Raw genomic sequence first — 14,877 nt, 5'->3', positions numbered from 1 at the left:
TCCCCCCGCACACTGGACAGATGCAGGGCGCTGGGGGCAGGCACAGGAGCCATCTCCTTGGGGGACGGGAAGCTTCGCCCGCTGCCAGCAGGCAGGAGCCAGCGTGTGGCTCTGTGCGTCCGAGCAACATGGCAGCCCCCTGCTGCTTGCAGCCACACGTTTCTGACACTGCCCTGGCCCTGGACAGCGAAAAGCAGCACCCCAGCATCACAGTGCCTGTTTTCTCCTTCCCTCCACGTGCACTCAGTTTGTACCACCAGCCAATTTTATGTAGCATCAGCTGTGCTGGTCCCAGCTGCAGTCTGGCTTATCCCCAGGATGGTGCTGAGCTCCCCATGTCCCCCTCTACTGTCCCCATGCCACAAAGTACACGGATGTGCAGGCAGCAGCCTGGGGAGGGTTGTGATGCTTGTTATTCCTTGAGCCTGGCTACCTCTCCCTTTTTGTGCTTTCTGGGCTGTGTGGCTGCAGCATGCTTGGCTTTCTGTGTAGCTCAGGGTTCCAGAAGAGCAAGCAGGGTTTGGGCTGTGTCCTGCTGCCCGGGGCTGTGTATCACCTGTGGGTTGTCCTGTGGGGAAAAACGAAGGTCCCAGAAGCAGAGTTTGGCTGTAGCCATGCTGCTGCCTGGTCCCTGCCCCAGCCAGAGCCCAGCAGCTCTGTTCCCCTCCATTGCACCAAAAAGCAAGAGCGACCTTGTGCCCAGCGTGGGGCTGGCCCTAAGGGCCCCAGCAGCATCTTGGCTGAGCTGGTGGTGGCTGAGTGTCCCTGGTCCCGGGCTGGCCTGTCCCCAGCAGCGTGGGAGCAGGATCTGGCTGCAGGCAGCAGTCGCCAATGCTGGGGCTGAGCCCCAGAGCAGGGGGGGTGGATGGGCATACAAGAACGGCAGCAATTCGCACCACAAAAATAAAAATAAATAAAACTTTAAAACCTCAAGCTACTCACAGTGTCTGTGACCACACCAGCGGCCTGTGCCCAGGCTTCCTGCCCCGTGGGCAGCCCCTGGCTCTCTGGCACGACCCTGGGAGCTGTGCTAAGCCGAGATGGGTTGAGGGGTGGAGGAACCATGGGGGTCTCTGGACACTGGCGGTTACTGGTGCCCTCCTGGGGGTGGGTAACACATTTTGGGGGTACAGGGAGGGCCACAGCCTGCTACAGCCTCTGGTACACCTGGCACTTGCTGCAAGGGGGGTGAACCCCAGCAGCCCCCTAAGCTGCCCCCAGTGAGCCCTCCGGTCCCCAGAGGAGGGGAGCTGGGCTGGGGACGGCCGCAGGACGGTCTCAGGTTCAGCTGGGGCTTGGGCTGAGGGTGGAGGTGCCAAACCTGGGAGCAGGGTCCCGCCTGCGCCCCCAGCACCCCGCCCGTGCACCCACTCGGCTCCGCGTCGTGCAGGGCTGCGGGGACACCCAGCGGCCACCCGTCAAAGCAGCATTTTGGGACCACAGAAAGTGTCGGAAAAACTGTTTGCCCAACTCTCCAAGACTCCACCCGTACCCCCTGGGCCGTGATGTGCCCCCAGCCCGTGCAGCCTGTTCAGGCACCCGGGGCAGCACCCAGTGCCCCCAGCCGCAGCGGGCAGGGGCTCCAGGGGGTGTTTCCAGCAGCCAAGCAGGCTCTGGGCTTGGGCTGGGTTGGGCTCAGCTGGGTTTGGCTCAAAAAAGGAACGTTTCAGCTGCAGGGTGGGCTGAGGGGAAGGCAAAGGGGTGCCCAAGACAGAGCCTGGCTGCAACATGAAGGAGCAGGTTGAGCCCCCCGAGCTGGCGGGGGCTGCCCCAGGGTGGAGTGAGCCGGAGAAGGATTTGGGGCTCAGGGGTTTCGGCTGATCCCTCTGCTCGGTTTGGGCACCCACTCCGTGATGCTGCAGAGCTCGTGGTGCCACCCCGGGGTGCAGGGCAGCCCCCCACCCCGGGTCACCCAGCCTGGGAACCTGCCCCACTCTCCCTGCTGAGCCAGTGAGGGTCCATCCCGTGGGACACATCCAGCCTGCACAGGGCCTGATCCTGCTCAGGGCTAGGGCACAGTGCGGGGCCCAGCAAGCAGCACCCAGAGGGATGGGACACATTGTCCTCAGGCCCTGGATGTTGTCCCCATCCCTGGGCCACCCTGTGCCTTAGACACCCCACTGTACCCCATCGGACCCTGTCCCAGCTCACTGGTGGCAGGGAGCTGAGCCTGGGAATGCCACCGGTGCCACCAGGGCCATCGGGCAGAACAGGGACAGACAGGTCACACCTGGCAGTGAGCTTGGGGACTGCCCTGTGCAGCCTGGGTGCACCCAAGGGTGAATCAGCTGCAGCGTCCCTGGAGCGGGTCAGGAGGTTGAGGGGTGCTGGGGGGCATCCAGCTCTGCAGCACCCTCTTGCCAGACAGCCCCTGGCACTGAAGTCACCTCCTGCCCTGCCACAGACACTAAGCCCCAGTCTGATCCTTCCCAGCCATGCCCTCAGCCCCAGTCCCACTGGGTGTGAGACCCCAGGTGTCAGCGGGACCCTGGGGTTCCCCTGTGTGCCACAGGGCCAGGACGAGGACTCCAGGGAGCCACCAAAATCCTGTGGCCATGCAGCCACCACGGCTCAGCAGCAGCCACCACACAACGGCTCAGCAGAAAGTCAGGATGTGTCTGCCTGGTCCCGAGCCCCACCGGCCCCCAGGAGTGTGTCCTCGTCCAGCAGGACCTCCAAGTGAGTGAAGGATGCCTCCTCAGATGGAGGGAGCCCACATGTGCCCATGTTTCGGTTGCTTTATGTTCTCTGTTTTGTCCTCAAGGCAGAAAAGCCACAGGATGGGACAGGGACAGTGGTGAGGATGGTGCCAACATTGCAGGGGGTCTGTCCCACAGTGCAGGGTACTGATGGCTGAGACATATCCACCCAGGCAGGAGGTGTGCAGGAAGAACGTGCTGAAGGCAGATAAAGCACGGCAGGTGAGAGTGGGCAGCGCTGGTCCCTGCACACATTCACACGAGTTCTTTTGGAAGTGTGCCCTCACCCCAACTCTAGGATCCAATCACCCACACACACCCCCCTCATCCCCAGGGATGCAGCTGGGTCATGCCAAGGGTTGTGTGTCTCTATATTCCCCCAGGAAGCACAGGCAAGAGTTTGGCCTGGAGATGGATTTGGCTGCTGTGGAGCACCCTGGTGTGGCCCAGTCTGGGGTAGATGCCTGCACAAAAGCTGGGGGGCAGAGACGGAGGAATGGACCCTCCCAGAGCCCCCCACATGAGGACTGCTGGGTCCATCCCATTCCCCTCCCTGGGCTCAGCCTGTGCTCAGTGTTTGATGGTGTGGGTGCTCCCGGCCCCAGACCCCATCTTCTTTCGAGGTGTTGCGAAAGAAATGACAGCCACAGGGCAAGAAGAAGAATTAAAATAAGTACATGAGCAGTGGCCAGGGTCAGCCACAGCGGTGAGCCTCAAGGGCCAGCAGTGCCACTGAGAGCAGTGTCCCCCAGCACACACCCCCCCCGAGGCAGCTGTCACACCTCAGAACTGGTAATGCCGGGACTGTCTGGGGTTGAGCCAGTCCCACCCCTGGTGACCCCCAGGGTGATCTGAGCCCCAAGGCAGAGGGACAGGTGCTGGGCAGGGTCATCTCACACGTGTCTGTCTGCTCCCTTGGTAGGAGGAGCGTGTCCAGTCTGTGCGTGACTCCATACATCGAGGAGGGAGAAGAGCGGGATGACTGGATGGCAACCCTTCTCCTCCCCTCCCAGTTCAACTGTGTTTGCTCCATCGTGCTCCTCTGAAATCCTCTGTCCTGCCTCGATGACTCTAGCACGCTGGAGAAACCAGAGTGATGCCACGCGTGTGATCCGGGCAGATCTCTATTTCCCATTGAGCTGTGGGATGAGGCAAGACCCCGGTTCAGTTAAGTTCACTGCCCCTTGATGCCAGTGGGCATGGCTGCTTGCAGGATACAGCCCATGACCGGGAGGACCAGCGGGTCAAAGTCTGGAGTGGCTTTTTACCCCCAGAATCAGGGCTGTGACACTGTGCTGGCCAACCTAAAGGAGTGTGAGCAGCCGCAGGTACCTCCTGGGGCAGGTGGTGGAGGTGGCGGTTGCTCTCAGCTCCCTCGGAGGAGGCATTTGCGGGCGGTAATAATTCCAACCCTGTTGAACCTGCACATTTTGGGCTGCGTTCAGGCTGTTGGTGTTGGGGACCACTAGATGGGGATGTCTGTACGCGCTGGGTCAGACGCTTTCCACCTTTCTGTGCCGCTTTCTGCTCATCTCCCACTGCGGACAGGGATCCCCAGAGAAATTTTCCCCATGGAGATTTCCAGAGAATGGGGGCACCCTGAAACCTATCCCCCAGACACAGCTTCTGCAGCAACGCCTCAGGCCGGGGTTCCTGTTAATGCTACTTTTATTCCTGAAAGCACTGAAGCGCTCTCTCTTCTTTGGAGCCCGTTAATACATCAACTCCTTTTGTAAACTGTTAATAAATCCAAGAATGAGCAAAGTGCTTCCTGATGCAGCTCGGTGATGATTTAAGGTTCATTCTGGCCCATTCACAACTCCAACTCGTGTTTTCCAGGTCTCTAAGAAATTTTCTGAAATGAAACACATCTGCCCATTGATTCTAGGAAATCAGGTCAATGTTGCAGAGGTTCTCTCCTGAACCTACCTCCAACAGAAATGCACTTACCAGACTAGAATCAAGGAAGCCCTGGAGGACACGGCTGTGGATGGCACTTTGGGATTGTTCAGGATCTGGAGCATCTGCTGGGCAAAAAGCTTAAGATTTGGGGAAGAAGAGAATAAGCTGGAATTAAAAGAAACCAAAATGCTGACATTCCCCAGGGCACAAAAATCACAAGAATAATTAAGGTAGGAAGGGACTTCAGTAGGTCTCTAGACCCACTTTGTGCTCAAAGCTGGGTCAGCTGTGAGATCAGACTGGGTTGCTCTGGGATTTATCCATTATAGGATATCCAGGGTTGTAAAGGAGTCGGGGATAGCCTGGGATGCAAGAGAGCCAATGCTCTGGGGAAAGCTTGGACCTCCAGCCTACACCCGGCCAAAAAGGACCTGGTTTGGGAAGCAGTTTTAGGGTGAGCTTCTCTAAAATCACCAAATGGTTTGTGGATATGAGAGTTCTCAGTGTTGTTAACTGCCCTTCTGGTGAGACAAAAAAGCTGCAACCAAGAATCTCCCTGCAAACTCTTGTATTTTGGGCTCCCCTTTCTCAAAAGTATTTCCCCATTGACTAAATTCCATCTTCCCCCATGCCCCAGGGGACACGGTTGACATCCATGATGATCCATCCATGATTCCAACATGGGAACCGTGGAGGTCCCCCCAGGCAGCAAGGCGCTGCAGGAAGCCCAAGGACACACCACGGGTGGGGACTGATATTCCCCCCCTTACTCTCTGCTCCTACATGGCCCCTCCAGCCAACAACCCAGCGACAGGAGCACGAGGAGGCTGCTGGGTCTCTGCAGCTCACTCCTGGCCCACAGCTGGCGCAGGGTATGCCGTGCACCCAGCAGAGGTTACATTCTCTCCATTTCTCCCTTCCCTTTAATCTTGTGTTGAATTTTCGCTTTGCATTATTTGGCACAGGGGGCATAGCGTGAACTCTGTGTGTTTCAGCAAGATGTAAATGCCATCCCTCCGCGTATCAAAGGAGAAAGGGGCTGTGCCTAGAGTGTGTTACACATGGTGCAGCATGGAGGGAGGTGATGGGTGATGAATGGCCATGGAAGGGGAATTTAATCCTTCTTGGCCTCATCATCCCACCCTGCCTGGGGGGAGGGAGTTTCATTGCATTATTGTGGCTACAGTCCTTCAGATCCTGAGATGGAAAGGGTAGGTGAAAGGCAAAGGAGTCTCTATTATTATTAATAATAACCTTTTTTTGCCAAGTCTCTCTGCGCTGACTGCCAGCATGCAGAGGAGGTTTCCAACACTTTCTTGTTACAAAGGACACTGTGGATAATCAGGGCTGTGACCTGCCTGAGGTGGAGACCCACTGGACCCCAGAGCCACAGGAGATGCCGAGTCTTGCTGCTGTGGTTGGTGTCTCTCTGTCTGCCCTTTCACTGTCACTGCCAAGGTCTGAAATCTCCCTGGAGAGCCAGGCCCTGCTGCTGGTGAGACGCCCTGCTCTGTTCAAATACTGCCCGGGCCCTACCTTGGGTACAAAGGTGACACCCAGGACCTTGACACCATCCCAGGCTCCACGGCCAGCGAGGTCCACCCAACCAGCAAGGAGAAGCTGGAAGCCTTAGGGTATGTGGAAGGTACGGGTAGGTATCTGAGGTCTTTTTCCTTGGAGGAAGCCTAGAAATCTCTGGAAACCAACAGATCAGTTAAAAGCCTTCTACATGCCCGTACTGGTGCTTGTCAGATGATGTGCTGGTAACACAGAAGCTACACAAGGCAACTGATTCCCTTAAAATAATGCAGTGGGTTCCCACTCATGGGGGGTAAATGTGGAGGAAAGTCTCTGGTGATGAGGGACTCGATTGCTCCTCTAGTAGTAAAATCCTCCTCCCCTGTCTCAGCAGGGTCTAGTACCTTATTTTTGTACTCAGTCTGCCACAGAGGCATCATGCTATGAGGGGAGTTTGTGCCCAGTGAAGTCAGTCTGGATTCCTGACAGCATAGAGGAACAAGCCCCAGCACTTTTGCTTTCAACTGTCTGTTTTTCCGATGCCTGACCCTTCCCAAGGACTCCATCCCGCCTTCATCTGGAAGGAAGAAAGTTCTAACCATCATCTTGGGGAAGCTCCTAACTTGTACAGTAGCTGCCACTGGGTCCAGCACCAGCACCTCGTCCCCTCTGTGTGCTGGTGTCTGTTATTTCCACTGATGCTGAGCAGCTGATGGGAAGGTGAATCCAAGTGAATCCATGAAGATGGTGAGGACAGTCCAGCAACCACCCCTGGGCAGAGGCAAGCAAGACCTCCATAACCCAAGCTGCAGCTAGATGACAGCAAAGTGGATTAGACAAGAGTCCTTCAGAAGAAAACTCCCGGGCCACCTATCCTAACGAACTGCAAATCTGCTGGTAAGGAAGCTGTGCAGGGAGAGCCAGAGGCACACAGCACTGCAGTAGGTTTCCAAAACATCACTGCAGGGCTCACCACAGCCATGTGCAGGCTCACAGAAGCCAGACAGGCAACAAAAATTCCCATATTCACTAGCTGTCCTTACGTGCGATTACACATGGCAGTCACAGCACCTGGGTTATGCAGCCAAGCTCCCAAGTAGAGCATGCCAAGAGAAACCCTGTTAAACTCTGACTTCTTGTCAAGGATTCAAACACCCGTCCCCAGTCCAACTTTCCAACTGAACACATTTCACACCAGAACCCTTAATACTGCTCAGGGCCATCAGAGATTAACACATCAAACCTGAAACTGCTAGAAAAATCAAAGCACAACGCTGCTCTCAGCATGCTCCTTGATCTGTGTTGTAACTCCTGAGTGTCGAGGGTGGGAAATCACAGATGTAGGATGGGCTGCTTGAGCCTGACCAAGATTTACTTGACACCCTCTGGTTTCTGTTTCCCTTCTTGTTTCAAGACCCAGTTTGTCTGCAAGCCACCTGACCTCTCTCTGCCTCCCCCTCGTCACAGTGATGGAAGGGCTTTTCCCCTCTCTGCTTGCAGGAGAGATTAATTTCACTAATGTGCTGAAAAGATTTTAAATCCTCTGGAGGACAGAGCTGGAGAAAGGCAAAAGATGTTACTAACACTGCTCTTATTTTTGTATAACCACCCTCCCTCCATGTCCTGACTGTGCATAGAAGCTGGTAGCAGCTTGCTGATTTGTTTAGGATGACACTTAAAACACCCATGCTTAGAAGGAAAATGATGCTCAGAGGTTTTTTATTTTCATAGAGGACAAAGTTGATGTCAGCAGTGAGGGCTCCATCCTGACCACCCCACGGATCCACTCAGACCCAGAGGAGCTGAAAGAGGCAAAAGTGAATGGCGAATCATAGAAACAGTGGTGAAAATTTGCCTCTGGAGGAAGCCTCCCACAGGGAGCCAATTATTGCCAGCCCTAGATCAGGCTGGTCAAGGTTTTGTCTAGCTAAGCCTCAGGCATCTCCTTTGGGACTGAAAGTCTGGACATGGCCCCAAGCACCTTGCCCGGTGTCTCTCAGATTTTCTGGGGTGACAGCAGGAACTGAGCCTGGGTCTTTCACCCCTGGACCTTCGTGCTGGGGTCACAGTGCTGCAGGGGCTGGGCCTGCTGCAATCACAGCTATGTGGCCTCACATCCACCAGCTGAACCACGTTCTGGATTAGCAGGGGAAGGACAATATCTCTAAGAGAGATCTTGGTGTGATGTTAATTCCTCCCTGTGACTAGTCAGCCTTTGGCTACCATGAGGCACCATGTTCAAGGGAAAACCAACTTGTCCATGAAGTGCCACCTCCATGGGTGGCAGTTTGTCTCAGAGCTACCTGCTGTCCCGGGCACTGGCTGTTCTAAAGGAAAGAGTGAAGGAAGGGGAATAAACTACCCTGCACATCCACTGCAGGTGAGATAGGCAACCAGAGGCTTAAGTGGCAAGAAGAGTAGATTCAAATTAGCCATAGGGAAGATGCTGTAGCAGAGGACAGGGAATGCTGGGAGGGCACAGGATTTCCATTGCTGGATAACCTGCTGCCCATGAACAGGACGAAACAGTGAGTTAATGCTGCAGTAGCACAAAACAAGGACAGGTGTCATCACAGGGTCATAGAATCATAGAAGGGTTTGGGTTGGAAGGGACCGTAAAGATCACCCAGTCCCACCCCCTGCCACAAGCAGGGAGACCTTCCATTAGCCCAGGTTGCCCAAAGCCCAGTCCAACCTGGTCCTTCGAGCTCTCCTCCTGGTGATGGCTACAGCTGAGTCCTGCCTGGAAGGATGCCCATAAGACTCTCTGATTATTCATCTTTCCACATCCAGAAAAACTTGCTCCTTCTCCTGGCTGTGCTCCCAAAAGCAGAGTGACACCAAAGCCTCTGCCAAAGAAGAGGGTGATAAACCCCTCCCAAGGGAGACAACCAGGTGAGCATGAAGGTGGAAACTGGGTGTGTGGAAGCGCTGCTGTCTCTGCTCTGTTACGTGATCACATGCAGGGATTCTGCCTTCATGCTCATCCCTACAGTGCTCTGTGTGCTGGCGTTATCGATCTCGAGGAGAAACACTGAGGCACAGGCGGTGAACTGGGCTTCTGACCCCCCCTAACAAGGGCTGTGGGTCACAGAGCTTGGTCATCCAGCGCTGCAGTGTGGCCAAGGGAGGTGTCCAGGGCTGTTACCTCCTGCCTGATGGTTCTGCTTACACACACACACACACACACCAGGGTGGCCACAGTCACCCTCTGTCAAAGCTGGCCTGAACTGGGGAAGACAACAGAGATCCCAATATCATTTCTGTGCAGCCCAAGCTGCCACACAGTGTTTCACGGAGCTGGGTGGTGAGCTCTTCTCTGGCAGTCAGTCCTTCCAGCACTGTCTGGCCCATAAGGCTGGGAAAAGGACTGGTGCCTGCTTTGCTTGCTCCAGCTCCATCAGCAGGAGCTGCACACTGGTTGGTCTCTTGTCAGTGCCTCTCCATCCGTCTCTTTATGCTCTGTGTGTGTGGCAGGGACCTCTCATGCAGTCCTCAGCAGAGAATTGAGTGAAAAGCAGAAAAGAACATGACAGGGAAACAACTGAAAGGTCATGTTACCTTGTTATGGGCTTCCCTCCTGGAAGGCACGCTGTCAGCATGGCCAGGAGTGGTTTGACCTTTAGCTTGGTCCTGTGGTGTTGCATGATCCTGAGACAACAACCAGGAGTACACAAAGGAAGGGACAGTCCCCTGCCTCAAGGATTTGGAGACAGAGCAGCTGAAGGAAGCATCAATACCCTTTTTGACAGAGAGAGAACTGAAGCTCATGAGCACAGAGCTAGAACTAAACCAACCACCTCAGCCAGCACCTCACGTTAAATACAGGCTCACCCTTCCTCTGCCCAGATCCCCCAACTCCCCTGCACCCTCGGTAGCTGTTCAGAGGTAGATGCTTTGCCACTGGCAGTAAGGAACATCCCACCCCAATCCCAGTCCCAAATCCCCAGTGGTTTTAGTTCATTGTTTCCAAATGAATATAATATATAGGTAGTGTCTCCCTCCGGCCCATTTAATCTGCTGTCCTCTCCCTACCTGCAGCATTCTCCAACACTTTCAATTTATTCCCCAAAGATCCGGATGGCAAAATTAAACTTCACAGCCTGGAGGTGACTGCTAAGCAGCTGGGCTTCAGCCTAACCACTCGAGGTGTATGATGAGCTGGTGCGTGCAGATGCCGATGGTGAGTGCACCAGACCACGCGTTACTCCCCAGTGGATTGTTCTGAGACAATTTCTGGCTGTGCAGAGCAATCTCCCCCCTCCATGTGCCTTCCCAGCCTGCAGCAATACTGTACCAAAATGTTTCCTGAGCCAGAGGCTGTACTTGGGCTGCTGCGTTTTAGCACTTACCAGGGACTATCCTTCATGATTATGTCACGCTCTTTGGACATCTTTATGCATGATGAAGCACCAGGATGCACAGCCCAGTTACATGTGAAAGCTTTAACAGCTGTTTTTCTATCCTTAGATTTTAGTAGCAAATCTTTCTGCAGTGCCAGCTCTGAGCTGCTTGCCCTAGCTTTTCATTACAGCAAAAAACTGCCTTGCTAATGGAGGTGCCATGTGCCTGCAGGAAACGTGATGGCAGAACTCTCTGACTTTCTGGACATCATTACTGACAAGAAGTGTTTCACCCAGACAATACGTAAGTAAGAGACATTCTATTCCAGCAAAAGCTTATCCAGAGATATCTGAATTTACCCAATTCTCAGGCTAAAGAGACAAAGGCTGCTCTACTCAGACGATGGCAACAGGTCAATGGGCCATGACAGGCCAGCTCTGGGTTAGCTCTGCCCCCGGGGCCATCCATGGCTGTGCTTGCCAGTCTCAGGGACAGGGGCAGGAATCCAGCATTTGGTCCTGGTTGCAAGAGCAGAGGCCAAACTCTTCTCTTACAGGATGGGACACAGAAGGAGTAGAAGATCTTACCTTCTTTGACTAATGATAAGCTTCAGGGAATTGTTCTCCCTGCTAGATACCTAACTAGCACTCAGCAGAAAACGGGGATGGATCCCCACACCAAAACTTGTCCAGATCTTCCTTGGGGCTGCTGGGATCTCTGCTCCCTTTGAGCTCTGTGAAGGTAAGACAAGGCTCAGTCATGGCTCCGACCACTCTCCTCTCCAGCCCCTGGGAAAAATGACTCAGGTGGCTTTGCTTCTGTCAATGTCAGAGGAAACCTCCTCTTCAAAGTCTTCTTGAAGCTGATAGAGTTGGCAGCTCTGCCCTGGAGAACTCTTTCAGATTGTCAGGTGAGCTGCCTTAGTTCTGTGAGACACAGAAGGGAGGTCCCCACTTTCCTGGGGTATTTGTTTCTTCTGTAACAGAATATACAGAACACAGGGCCCCAGGACTAGATTTCCCGAAATGTTCGGACACCCAAAAGCACCTGCATAGCTCAGACCCCTGCTTTACAAACACACTGCTGTAAATGCCACCATGTCTATCAACCACACACCTTTGCAGTTTCCATATCCTCACCTACCCGGTCTTTCCAGACATGTGGGTGCAGAGCAGCCAGTGCTGCACCGGGCCTTGGGCTGTGTTTCACAGGACAATGACGCCCTCTTTTGTCTTCTTGTTCCTACCAGCAGAAGCTTAAGGACTGCACTGGCCAAAAAGTCTGGATGGATGGTGACTTCCTCAAGTTTCACAGAAAGAAGCCCCACAAAATTTGGAAAGAGACAGTTTACCCTATGTTTTCCTTCATTAGTGCTGTCCGTGTCTCAGCCATGAAAAAAAGGGAGACAGCAGCTTACGTGGAGTACCTCAAAGGTAAGGCAAGGCTTGCACCCTGACACTCCCGCTCTGTCCAAAAAGAGAATCACTGGAGCTGTGAGGGGGACAACCCGACTGGGGCATTTCACAGAATCAGAATCCCAGAAACACTCAGGTTGGAAAAGCCCCTCGGGGTCATCGAGTCCAACCCTCAGCCCGACTCCACAAAGTTCTCCCCTACCCCACATCCCCCACAGCTCATCCAAACGGTCCTTAAACACCCCAAGGGATGGAGACTCCCCCCTCCCTGGGCAGCCTGTTCCACTCTCTGACCACTCTTGCTGGGAAACATTTTCTCCTCCTGCCCAGTCTGACCCTCCCCTGTTGCAGTTTCCAGCCGTTCCCTCTTGTTCTGTCCCTGATCCCCTGGGAGCAGAGCCCAGCCCCAGCCTCTCTGCAGTGTCCTGTCAGGAGCTGTGGAGTGATGAGGGCTCCCCTCAGCCTCCTCCTCCTCACACTGAACACTCCCAGCTCCTTCACTGGCTCCTCACAGGATTTATTCTCCAGCCCTTCCCCAGCCTTGCTGCCCTCCCCTGCCCTCGCTCCAGCCCCTCCAGATCTCTCTGGCATTGAGGTGCCCAAACCTGGACACAACACCCCAGGTGTGGCCTCACCAGTGCAGAGCACAGGGGACTGTCACCTCCCTGCTTCTGCTGGTCACACTGTCTCTACTACAAGCCAGGATGCCGTTGGCTTTCTTGGCCACCCGGGCACACTGCCGGCTCATGTTCAGCTGCTTGTCAATGAGAACCCCCAGATCCTTCTCTCCCAGACAGCTTCAGCCACCCCTCCCCAAGCCTGTAGCCATGCAGGGGGTTGTTGTGGCCCAAGTGCAGGACCTGGCACTTGGCCTTGTTGAAGTTCATTCCATTAACGTTGGCCACCTATTTGCCACAGCTCCTCCTGGCACGTGGCCTTCTCCGAAGGTGGAGGGTTGGTGCTTCCCATATTGAGTTCAGCAAGGCTCAGGGTCAGCCCTGCATTAGCAAACCCTTCCCAAGGTCATTCCCAAGAGGACCACAGAAACGAAGCTGGAGCAAACCATAGGAGTCCATCCAGCTTAAAACCCTCCCAGGGCAAGAAGGAAAATTGAACAGTTAGTGGGTTCTGCTCCGGGGGCTCTCATGGGCAAAGGAATTGGCCTCCAGAGGAGTCCGTGCAAGGTGGCTGCCACAAAGCATCTAGTGAGGGGTGAGCTCCGGGTTACCCCAACACCTACAGGCACCTGTGCCATGGACTGCTGCAGATTAAGCACCCCAAGTAGCCAAAGCACTGGTGTCTCTGTGGATCTATGCCTGCTAACATTGGCCGTGCTGGATGGCAGCTACTGTATCTCGTGGTTCAGAGGAGTGAGGAATTCAGGACTTATCAAGTCCTTCCCCAGCAAGAGGAGGCAAACTGAGAGGCAGGAGACAGCTGGCTGATGGTCACCCAGTCAGTGACTCTGGTTCCTATTTCCCTCCACCTCGTTCAGGCAGCCTTTACACCCAGGCACCCATCTTGCTGCTGATTTTTAAACAAGATGCAACAACACTGGCAAAGCCAGAAAAGGCTTGCAGAAGGTGACAAGGCAGAGGAATGAACCAACCACTTCATCTGAAAGCCACTTTTTCCATGAGAGAAACCGGGTTCAGGAGGTGAGAGACAAGTGATGCCTCAGCTATGTAGCAGTATCAGAGGTGTGGGGAGAAGCCTGAAAACTTGTGTTTTGTTTCATCCAGCAGCTGCACTCAAGCCTTCTGCTCACCGCAGAAAGTGGAGACGCTCCCCTGACATCAACACCAAGCACCCAAACACACCACGTCATCTGACAACAGAGAGCCCAGGCAAGACACAAACTGTGAGCATGAAATGTAGAGGGCAGATGTTGCCCTTTGTCATACGGGACTGCAATTAGAGCAGAACTAAGTGTGACTGGTCACTCATGTAACCTACACATTAACTGTCTGGTGAATGCTTTAACTAGACATAAGTATTAAAGAGCAATTTCCACTTAAGTGCAAGGAAAAATGAAACCAGAGGTATAATAATAGCTTACTTTTATAAACTTAACAGTTTATTACTGTTAATCATCAGCATGAACTGATTATAACCTGTCAGTGCCGCATCATAATGTGCCACTGAGGTGCTTTTTGTCTTACATGTATGCACATGGCATGTGCTCCCACCAGGGCAAAGCTGTGTCATCCCCCACCACGGTCCTCCGCCTCCTCCTCCAACTTCCCTCCCTCCTCCTGGAAGGCGCAGGCAGCCAAGCGGTACAGGCACAGCCCAGCCCTCTACCAGCCCCAGCGGAGGATCAGCGGGGGCCAGATCAGCCCGTAGATGGGCAGCAAGTGCTTCCACCACACCTTCCACACCTACACCAAGTCAAGCAACTCCCACCAGGAGCTGGTAACAGCCATTGGCCTCTGCAGGCTGGACCGTGAAACAAAGAAAAAGTCCAGGTGCCTCCTTCCTAAAGCTGCAGAATCATCCTCCCTACAATGGGGTCTCTGCGTCTCTTTGTTCAAGCCCCCTTATCTTAGTTTTCCCATTCTAGGGGTTGCCCAAGTGTCCACTGAAGGCCTTGAGTCTGCTCCCAGTGATTTCTGCCAGGAGCCTAACGAGGTTTCAGTCGTACCTAAACGACAAAGGGACCACAGGAAGGAGCTGAGGGGTCGAGGCCTTGAGAAACAAATGAAGCAAAACACAAGCAAAGCTTTCATACATCACATCACAGTTTAGTCTTAATAATTATCAGATATTTATTTGTTTGAGCCCTTTCATTCCCATTCAACCACCGGCTCTGCCGCTGGCAATGATGAGTGCCAGGCGATGGCCGTGCCTGGACACCACCGGGGGCTGGTGAACGCTGGGCAATGGCGGCTTGGGCCGGGCCTGCTCCCGCCCCGGTGTATGAAACGCGAAATCAAAGTCAGGAAAAGCGCTTTTATCGCCGTGGTGGCCGCCTCAACACAGGCGCCCCCGCCCGCCGC

At 54.3% G+C, this 14,877-nt stretch overlaps 1 protein-coding gene across 1 annotated transcript in view; it reads left to right on the top strand.

Annotated features, from left to right (window-relative positions):
* The first annotated feature begins 10,702 nt into the window (after window positions 1-10,702).
* The window catches only part of METTL2A (methyltransferase like 2A), a 23,829-nt gene continuing 19,654 nt past the window's right edge, over window positions 10,703-14,877 (top strand). The window contains exons 1-3 of the mRNA XM_026864617.1: window positions 10,703-10,766; window positions 11,249-11,373; window positions 11,713-11,896. Of these exons, the coding sequence (XP_026720418.1) occupies window positions 10,703-10,766; window positions 11,249-11,373; window positions 11,713-11,896 (373 nt within the window). The remainder of the gene's footprint in view (window positions 10,767-11,248; window positions 11,374-11,712; window positions 11,897-14,877) is intronic.

The sequence above is a fragment of the Athene cunicularia genome (assembly GCF_003259725.1).
Source record: "Athene cunicularia isolate RWA chromosome 27 unlocalized genomic scaffold, athCun1 chr27_part1, whole genome shotgun sequence".
In the NCBI taxonomy this organism is placed as follows: Eukaryota; Metazoa; Chordata; class Aves; order Strigiformes; family Strigidae; genus Athene; species Athene cunicularia.
Note: the sequence above shows the minus strand (reverse complement) of the source record. Positions and strands in the feature narration are given on the sequence as shown.